Here is a 9,811-nt window from a genome sequence, read left to right on the forward strand (position 1 = left end):
AAGCAAAAAAAACATTTACAACAGGTTACCTCAACTGCCTCAAATAAATGACAATACTTCAGTGAGGTCACACACAGGTAAACCAGTTAAATAAAGAAAAAATAAATCTAGTTTAAAAGGTAACACTTCAATAGGATAATCTCTTTGCAATCCTGCACAACACAGGATAGTTACGATTTTAAAATTCAGCACAGTTAACAGTTTTTAAGCTGTAGGGGAAAGGTAAAATTTGCTAAAAATGCATTTTATGCAAGGATATATGTCTGCAAGAAACTTGCATTTCATTTAAAAAAAAAATTAGTTTTTTTGTTTTATTGGTTAATGCTATATAAAGCCAGGTATGAAAGCACTTAAAGTAACTGAAGGCTGGTATTTTATTTTAATAAAACAACTGTTTGTTTTGGGGAGGGTATAGAAGGGGGAAAAGAGGATTCAGGCTTTAAAGCTTGTTGCTAGAAGCACCAAAGAGTTTTCTGTCTCTTTGCTTTAACCTGGTCATATCAATGCATCTTTCTATACAATTCATAAGTACTTCACATCATTGTCATCTTCATTGTATATAGATTCCTAATTCTGTGGAATAATTGCAGAGAAAAACGTTATACCTTATAAACAATTAAATGAAGCTCTTCGTAAGTGTCATCAGTGTTAACAAATATTTTGGGGAAACGGCATTTTGCTTCTGGATCATTAAGATTTAAAGGTCCAGTAAGAAACCTAGAAAATAATTCAGTAGGTCAGATGCGATGAATTCTTATATTTCAGTTTTTCCTATTTAACAGATGTTTTTGAAACTAGCAATTACTTGCATGTATGAATATTTGAATACAATAAGTTTTCAGCTATCCAGATAGGCGTAGAGCCCTTCATATATTATCTCAGCACTCTTACATTTTCAAAGTATTGTTTGCATATATGCTCCAAAGAGTTACAGAAACAGGATCAGAAAGCCAGAATAACGCCAAGGAAATAAACTGCGCAGATCAAAGAAACAACAACAAAACTCTTTCCACCTTCAAGTTGTGACTATCTTTAAAAACCCTTTTTCTGTGGCTACTGGGAAAGCACTCTTCCTTTGCTTTCCAACAGGACATTCAAATTAGTTTGATGTAGAACAGTGGTGTATTAGAAGCACCTAAACCGGGGGGGGGGGCGGGAGGGACAGGGGGAGTGTGTGCCAGTGCCTTGATCCCAAGAGAATACAATAAATCATGCAAGAGGAATTACCGTGATTAAAGAAAGATGTCCAAACCCACAAATATTCAAAATAATGTTGCCCGGCTGCTTAAGTACAGAATTGCCCACTCTGACATGCTGAGTACAGAGGAAAAAATAAACAGATAAATCCCTAGATTAAATCTACACCTTTGTCTGAAGTGCCTGACTGAAAAAGAAATGACCGGAGCACTTTCAAAATTTTTCATGCAGTGCATTAAGGACGGAAGAAAAATAAATATGCAGTAATGTTAATGAAGCCTTTTCTCTTTTTTTTCCAGAGGTCAAGTTTTACATTGCACCAACTACTGTGTGACCCTCTGGAATGAACTGTGTGTGGAATATGTACTCAAAATACATGTACTCCTCCCAAACATTTTCCCCTTGAGGAAGAAGCAGTAGATGGTGACAGTAAACAAGAGCTACCTTCCATAGTGTTGTAGATTTCCTGGCATTTCAGCACGTATCGGAGAATCTCTTCCTGCTAACTGAAGCGAAAAAGAACACACACAAGAAAAAACAACTTAGAGGTATTTTCTGTTACGTTTTGTGGACTGTCTTCAAATCAAATCAAAGCAAACCATTTGCAGAAATTGCCACTCATGAAGATATATACTCTTTGTGTAACATGAAGGAGGTAAAGCTAAAGTGTAAGAGATGCTCATAGAACAGGATGTTCTGATCTTGCATTTATTAATTTTGAAACTTAGCTTATGGAGCTTTTTGATGGGGGGAGGGATAACTAACTTCATGTGGTCTCACGGCACTCAATGCTGCATTTAGTCATTAAGCTGAAGTGATTAATTTGCTGTACTGAGCAGTCATCAGGTATCAACATTCAGTAAACTCCCTACCACCATCCCATATTCAAATTATCAGCACAATTCATATTGTAAGTGTTAGGTGCAAATACTACTGAGTTTAGTAAAGTGCCCCGAAAGCAGTAAATCTCAGAAATCCTAAACTAAAATTTAAGAGGGGAGGGGAAGAGAGATACTCCTCTGGTATTTTAGCCCTTAGTGATACCAGATAAACAGAAAAAAAAGAAGGAAAAAACCCAACCAAACACAAAAACCAAAACGACCAACAACCTCCACCCCCCAAAAAAACCCCAACTACCATACCTCAGGCTCCATGTGCCTTGGAAACAGAGATGTCGTGAGATATTTGTACAAAATTCTCATGTCATCTTGTTCCAGTCCACTCCTAGAACATCAGGGAGAAAAAGAAACACAAGCGATGTTTGTGCTGCAGTTCAGATCACACATTTTCCTCTAACCAAAACTCAGGCAAAGCACATACCAAACTAGGGTAGCAACATTTCAGTGTCTCAGTAGATTCAATCCCAGAACATTCATTTTTAATAAAATGTTAACGTTTATTTGCTAAATACAACACAATCTAAATTAGCCGTAAACCAGAAGAGAAATAGAAACAATATTTAAACAAAGATCAAGTTGGCTATTCTTAAGTCCATTTTTAAGTAGAACTCTTCACAAGCATTGCAACTTTCTGATTCAGAACCATATAAAGAACAATCCTTTAATTAACCTTCTCTACTAAGAGGTCCTACAGAGGAACTTGTGTATATGCATGGAGGCTCTGTGCGATGGAAATGACAAGGACACTTCTCTATCTGCTCCTCAGGCCAACTTGGAAGTAATCATTTGGTACAGGTTAGAGATTTTAAAGCCAAAGACCAATGCCTTTCTTACATATCACTCATCCTACCATGCAGTTTTCTCATTTTCATGCAACTCTCTCACCGATTCAGAAGCTTGGCTATTATGGCATTTATTTATAGGATGAGAAATTGAAGACACACGAAAGAATTATTGAAGTACCTACCAGATAAGCTGGTCGTTGTAGAGAAAGGCAGTATACTTGACTATGTTCAGGCTTTCTTCCATCCTATTAATAAATGACTGAATTTTCAAGTAAGTCATTTTATCCAGTGGAAAGAAGCTGATTCCACAAAACACATCCAGCAGATCACAAGTATAGGATGAGAAATTGAAGACACACGAAAGAATTATTGAAGTACCTACCAGATAAGCTGGTCGTTGTAGAGAAAGGCAGTATACTTGACTATGTTCAGGCTTTCTTCCATCCTATTAATAAATGACTGAATTTTCAAGTAAGTCATTTTATCCAGTGGAAAGAAGCTGATTCCACAAAACACATCCAGCAGATCACAAGACTGTAAATGCAGTGTCTGCAAGTACTAAGAGAACAATGACAGTTGTTTCTTAGAATTCAGAAAACTTCCAATGTGTAAATTTAAATGACAAATTTGAGTCTAATCCCCAGTAATCTACACTAACGATCCAAAAAAACCCCCTTCCAGTTCTGCTTGTATGACATACTCCTTCATGTGGGGACAGACTTTAGCAGGGCCTGTTGCGATAGGACAAGGGGTAATGGTTTTAAACTAGAAGAGGGCAGATTCAGACTAGACATAAGGAAGAAATTTTTTACGCTGAGGGTGGTGAAACACTGGCACAGGTTGCCCAGAGAGGTGGTGGATGCCCCATCCCTGGAAACATTCAAGGTCAGGTTGGACGGGGCTCTGAGCAACCTGATCTAGTTGAAGCTGTCCCTGCCCAAGGTAGGGGGGCTGGACTAGATGACCTTTAGAGGTCCCTTCCAACCCAAACCACTCTATGATTCTATGTGCGAATATGATTCCAGGTGTCAGCTTGCTATTATTTAATCATAGTGACAACAGCTTTTAAGGCTAGCTCAAGATCTTTTGCGAGGATAATAAAGCACAGCCCATCTTAGTAATATTTAATTTCAGAACTAACTCCATAGAAATATTAGCAGATAAATCCATTAGTTTTCAATATGCAAAGGAAAAGATAATTTCTATTACTCTTTCTTGAAAGACTGTAACCTTTACCAAGAGATTTCAAATGTACTATCAAATGCTCTGCTCTGTGAAAGATGAGTTATCCAATGGCTCCCTCTACAGTCATTTCACATTACCAAAAAAACCAAGAAGTAAAATACAAGTAGTATGACAGATCTCTGTCACAGTTTATAATCTAAGTCTTATTTCCTTTCACAGTTTCAGTGCAGTCCAAGCCTGCCAGCAACATGTAGCCAATTCGTTCAATAGGGTTATAATAGTACAACTTGAGTGACCAAACTTTTTAAGCATTTCTAATTTCCCAGCGAAAAAGAGAAACAACTTTTCCTTGGATTTCTTTCTGTTATACAAATCTATAGTGATTACTGTTTTATCTTCAGTAGGAACTTCAAAGAAAAACAGTGTTTTAAAGGTAAAAATGTATTACTTCCCTTTTTTGCCATGCTCTATTTTTTAATTTAGTCTAGACAGAAGTATACACCAGCTAATCAAACAAGTATTCCTTGTGCCAACAGCATTCATTCTAGAGTCTGATAGCCTTACAAAAAACAAGCAAAAAAAACCCCAAAACCCACAAGTGAAGGCTGTCCTAAAATCAAACTGAACTGTACTTTTGTTTACACTGTCACAACATTGTTATTTTAAAAACCTGTTAAGAGAACAAAATTTTAAACACCAATATACAGTCTCTACACTCCATCATTATCAGAGATATCAATATTCACATCTCTACCACAAGAGAATTAACTGCTGACAGCAGTCGTCTGTTTCCTTCCGTGCAAACGAGAAAAATGAGGACAGACAGACACTTGGTTGCCTTCTTTTACAGCTAGCTTGATGAAACTTTTCATGTAGGAACTCAAAATTCTGCCAGACATGACTACTCAGTCAGTTACTTTATGTGAAAAATACCTGAATAATATTTGATGGATTTCTTGCTCAGAAATAGGTTTTGCTTTCCATCCTTTCACTAAAACATTTGCTTTCAAAGATTGACATTAAATTCTGAAGACTAGTTATAAACCAAGGCAATATCTCCTGAAGCCTTATCAGGCATGACTACTAATTCCACATGGGGGGCGGGGTGGGGGGGAGAAGTTAAAAATTACAACTATTCATTACTTCACAGTACTATGGGACTTTAAGTCTGTGTATGCAGGTTGTGGAATCTCCATCCCTGGATATTTTCAAGACTCAACCAGCCAAAGTCCTATGCAGTCTAGTTTGAATTTAGTGTTAACCCTACTTTGAGTGGGAGGCTGAACTAGATGACCTCTCCAGATTCCTTCCAACCTGAACGATTCTGCAATAGTTACTCAAGTAAGTCTGCACAGACTGTTATCACACTAACCAATTCAAATGTTAAAGCAGAATTTCCAAAGAACGAACATGATTCCATCAGAAAAAATATTCAACAGCTAAGCTGTTCCATCAAGCCATAACCCTGCTTGTGGTTCAACTCCATTTAAAGAACCTACCACATTAGTAGGAAGCAGGAAGTATTTGAAAAAATGAGTAACCAAACTTTTTGTGTTGACACTGCACCTTTTCCACTGCCTATGTTTTATAGTTACACTGCAGCCACTTAGAGGAGATTTTTGCATTTTATTTCCAACGCAGAATCACACTGTATGTGCCTGAAAAATAAGGTCTTACCCGATGGAAGAATTTCTCTAGTCTCTCCTTTAGAACTTTTACACCTCCATCTTCCATGGCTTTCAGGAACGTGCCATTGAAAAGCTAACAGTTAAAAGAAAAAAAAAGTCCGTTGGGTAATCATTTACAGTAATTTCTTATAACTCAGCCATGAATATAACTAGATTACAATACAGCTCCTGTTTCTCAGTATTTGGACTCCACATAGATCCAAATGTACCCCTTCTTTATTGAAAAGCCTCTCTTAGACTTGCAGAGTCCAGGTATATATGACAGCAGAGGCAGAATTAGATAGAAAAGGAAACTAAATTCTTTAATGGTAGAGAAATCATTTAACTGTGTCGCTTAAGTATCTTATGCTCTTGCTTTGTAAAAGCCAGATTGATGGCCTTTATCCAGTATTGTTTCTCCAACAGATAATATCTAACACCATCAAAATCAAATGCTTAGTAGTGTAACTGCCCATAAAAGAAGAAATCTGGACTTCACAGAAATTAGAAGGCTTATTTTTACAATAAGCTAATGAACCAGCACAGGTAACTGCAAAAGCTTTATTTTTCTCTTCCATCAACACCATTACAGCTTCAGGAAGAGAGCAGGCAATAGTAATAAGATAGGAATGTCAAAGCAATGATGAACTTGCATATCCAAATGGTACCATGAGGATCTCTTCCTCTGCCCAGGAGAGGAGCCTCTAGTATTAACTCTACCTTGTACATGCTGTAGCACTGCTGTAGGACCGAACTATAAACCTTGTCCTGCAGAAAAGAGCAGGACATTAGTATAAGCAGAGGCAGAATTGCAAATATTTTGGCTGAGCTACACATAACGTTTTCAAAGAGCCAACAAACACAATTAGAGAAATCAATCTCTGAAAAGTTAAATAGCATTTTCAGTCAGCATCTAGAAATTTCTTTGTACTTATAAAGTACTATTTCAATAAAGGGAGTCCCTTCCCCCCTTACATTTAATACCAAAAGCGCCTTATTAACTCATGCACAAGACATCAGTTACAAATAATGCCCTTCCCTAAGGCCAGTGGTCAGTGAAAATGAACTTATTTCTGACTAGTTTTCTTTTCATCCAGGTCAAAGGCTAAAGGAGGTGGGACACCATAGCAGGTTTTTATTGGGCTAGAAACTAAACCCAGATGAAAAAAGAACTATTTTATTGTTTGTCTGGCAAAACAGAGTGTCTATGACACCAATCCTTTTCTTAGAACACAACGAGGAACAGAACTAGTGCACACTGTAATGAACTGAGGCAGCATAAGCAACCAGCTTTTTAAGTATTATCCCACCCGGCCAAATACCCATCCTGTATACAATTAAACTGACATAATGATACTGCAGTTTGGACAAGAAATCCCATGATAGTTATGAGCTGTTTGTTTTTCTAGATTATTAGTAAAGATTACTAGCAGTCTTAAGAAAGAAGCAACATGTATACTTAACCCTAATAAAAATACACAGATTTAAAATCTTGCAAGAACTTTATTAAACAGATCCTAAGAAATATTTGCCTATTCCAAGCTAAAAGTCTCACAGCTGTACATTTCACTGATGTTTATTGGGTGATCTTGAACTGCTATCTGGATAATTCTCTATCTTGCTCTCTTCTTCAGTATTACCAGTAATTCTTCTTCCTGATACTCATAGACTGGCTTTCCATCTTTGTGTTTTTCTATTATGGGATTCCGTACAACCTAGAAAGTGGAACAGGCTGGTATTAGACAATGCAGAATGCATTGAGAACATTGCGATATGATGTTTTAGAAATATGCATATCACATGCATAAGTACCATGACCATCCAGAAGTTTTCTTCAGGTTCATGGAAAAATTGTCTGTTCTTCTGCGTATGTAGGGATTTTGCAGGTTTTGTTGGACTAAAGGTCCTGGAAAGAAAAAATATGTAGACATAGATATTTATACACACTCACAAGAAGAAAACATATGATTGGGAAATTTAAAATAGAGTGCTTGTGCTAGTACAATGAGCCATGCAATCAGACTTCATACCTTGTGAACTGTACTATAGCTTCACATAGTCCCACATTTCTAATTTTTTCATTCTTTTCTACTTCATTTGGGTGATAGAAGAGAATCTTCTTTTCTTCCTAAAATTTGAAAAAAGAATCAAAGCAAATGTATTTTAACAGAATCAGAGTTAAAGAATACTAAGTTCATGGTTTGCTTGTTTAACTTTAATCTCTTAATTTCCTAGGCAGAATTTTATCTTGTACTTAAATGGGCTTCTGTAAAACAGATAAAAGGCATATTTAAGCATACTTAAGCAGTCAGTCATCCCAAGATATCTCAAAACACTTTATCAATTCCAAGGCTATTGAAATCATAGGCCCTAGTCACTTCACAGCTAGTTCAAAGCAAGGCTAGCTTCAAAGCCAGATCAAAGCATGGCTAGCTTCAAAGCTAGCTCAGATTGCTCAAGGGCTTGTCCAGTCAAGGTTTGAAGATCTCCAAAGATGGAGATTCCACAACCTTTCCGGGCCCCGTTCTGCCGTTTGACCACTTCACTGTGAAGAATTTTTTCTTCTATCTCATCAGAATTTCCCTTGCTGGAACTTCTTCCATTACCTCTCATCCTTTCACTTCAAGAAGAACCTGACTCCATCCTCTGTAGCCACCCTTTAGGCAGGTGAAGACAGCCATCAGACCCCCTTCCCACATCGTCTCTTCAGGCTGCACAAATCCAGTTACCTAAGGCTCTCCTGGTACATCACAGACTGTGTGGCCCCCTGACTGACTCATGGGCCCTCCGCTGGGCTTGCTTCAGTTTGTCAGTATTTTTCCTACTGTGGGATGCCCCAGACAAACACAGTGCCCACCAGCAGCCTCACAAGTGCTGAACAGAGGGGAAGCAATCACTTCACTTGACCTGCTCAGGCACACTCATGCACACAGTGGATGAGTAGGTACGCAGGTAGCCTGGTAGGCTGTTAGTTTTCACAGCCACAAGGGCACACTGCCGATTCATGTAGAGCCTGTTGCTCATTAGGACTCCCTGGTCCTGTTTTGCCAAGCTGCTTTCTAACCAGTCAGCCTCTGGCCTGTCATGGTGCACAAAATCATTTCATCCCACACATGGGAGACTGCATTTGCCTTCGTTGAGCTCCACGAGGTTTCTGCTAGCCCATTTCCCTGGCTCACTGAGGGTCCCTGTGGATAGCAGTCCTGCCCTCCAGCGTATCAACAGCTTCCCCCAGTTTGGAGGCACCCATGGACTTGTTGAGGGTGCACTCAGTCTCATCACCCTGTGGTTGTTAATAAGTACATTGCCCTGTTCAAAAGCTATTAAAACTAAAGGTACCACATGAACTATACAGTATGCTGTTATCTAAAAATAGAGACTATAGCTTCTTGAATTTACTTATTAAAGATCACAATTACAAGAAAATACTAGCAATAACTTGAATTTAACTAAGTCAAACACTAAGCTTTCTACCATGTTGCATCTACCCAGAGAAAGTTATTTTTAGAAAAAGTTACTGCATGAGTAAAAGATGGCTCCTAACAGACCAGCACCTCATCTACAGTATTTTACGTGCTACTGTTGAAAACCCCCTCGGTTACTGTTCCTTTTTAGTCTGAAGCAGAGGCAGATCGAGATGTAGGTAGCACTTGTCCCGGGCCCCACTGAAGGCAGCTGACACGCAAGTCCCAGGTGCCGACAAGGCGGCCGAGGAAAGCCCAGCTCCCAGCTCCCTCCTCCCCAGCGAGGCGCCGCTCTGCGCCCGGAGACCGCCTTTGTTCGGGGATGCTCCGCGGGGAAAAGCGTTAATCCCGCGGGCATATGCCGCGGCCCAGGCCTCGGGGAGGACCGGCAGAGCCGAGACAGCCGCCCCGGGGCCCCCTGCGGCAACCGAGGCCTGGACAGAGCTGGGCCGGGAGAGTGCCCTCCTCTCCCCACAGCCCCGGGACGCGACGCCCCCCTCCGCCGCCTCTCCCTCTTTGGGCCCCAGCTTGGGGTTGTAGATGAAGAAACTGAGCAGGGTCGGAGCGAGCTGTTTCTCCTGGCCGGCTCCCGCCGCCGGCGCCATACTGAGCCT

At 39.6% G+C, this 9,811-nt stretch overlaps 2 protein-coding genes across 2 annotated transcripts in view; one reads left to right on the plus strand and one right to left on the minus strand.

Moving 5' to 3' along the window:
- The window catches only part of RSPH10B (radial spoke head 10 homolog B), a 23,080-nt gene extending 21,447 nt beyond the window's left edge, over positions 1 to 1,633 (plus strand). Inside the window, exon 21 of the mRNA XM_019474000.1 lies at positions 1,497 to 1,633. The gene's annotated coding sequence lies outside the window, so the exon portion shown is untranslated. The remainder of the gene's footprint in view (positions 1 to 1,496) is intronic.
- Positions 1 to 9,804, minus strand: part of CCZ1 (CCZ1 homolog, vacuolar protein trafficking and biogenesis associated) — a 15,422-nt gene extending 5,618 nt beyond the window's left edge. The window contains exons 1-10 of the mRNA XM_009286361.1: positions 9,704 to 9,804; positions 7,764 to 7,861; positions 7,546 to 7,639; positions 7,374 to 7,448; positions 6,454 to 6,501; positions 5,744 to 5,827; positions 3,264 to 3,439; positions 2,340 to 2,421; positions 1,642 to 1,703; positions 606 to 717 (exon numbers count right to left, since the gene is read on the minus strand). Of these exons, the coding sequence (XP_009284636.1) occupies positions 606 to 717; positions 1,642 to 1,703; positions 2,340 to 2,421; positions 3,264 to 3,439; positions 5,744 to 5,827; positions 6,454 to 6,501; positions 7,374 to 7,448; positions 7,546 to 7,639; positions 7,764 to 7,861; positions 9,704 to 9,802 (930 nt within the window). The 5' untranslated portion in view covers positions 9,803 to 9,804. The remainder of the gene's footprint in view (positions 1 to 605; positions 718 to 1,641; positions 1,704 to 2,339; positions 2,422 to 3,263; positions 3,440 to 5,743; positions 5,828 to 6,453; positions 6,502 to 7,373; positions 7,449 to 7,545; positions 7,640 to 7,763; positions 7,862 to 9,703) is intronic.
- Positions 9,805 to 9,811: the final 7 nt, after the last annotated feature.

Source organism: Aptenodytes forsteri, unplaced genomic scaffold, assembly GCF_000699145.1.
Source record: "Aptenodytes forsteri isolate BGI_AS27 unplaced genomic scaffold, ASM69914v1 Scaffold55, whole genome shotgun sequence".
In the NCBI taxonomy this organism is placed as follows: domain Eukaryota; kingdom Metazoa; phylum Chordata; class Aves; order Sphenisciformes; family Spheniscidae; genus Aptenodytes; species Aptenodytes forsteri.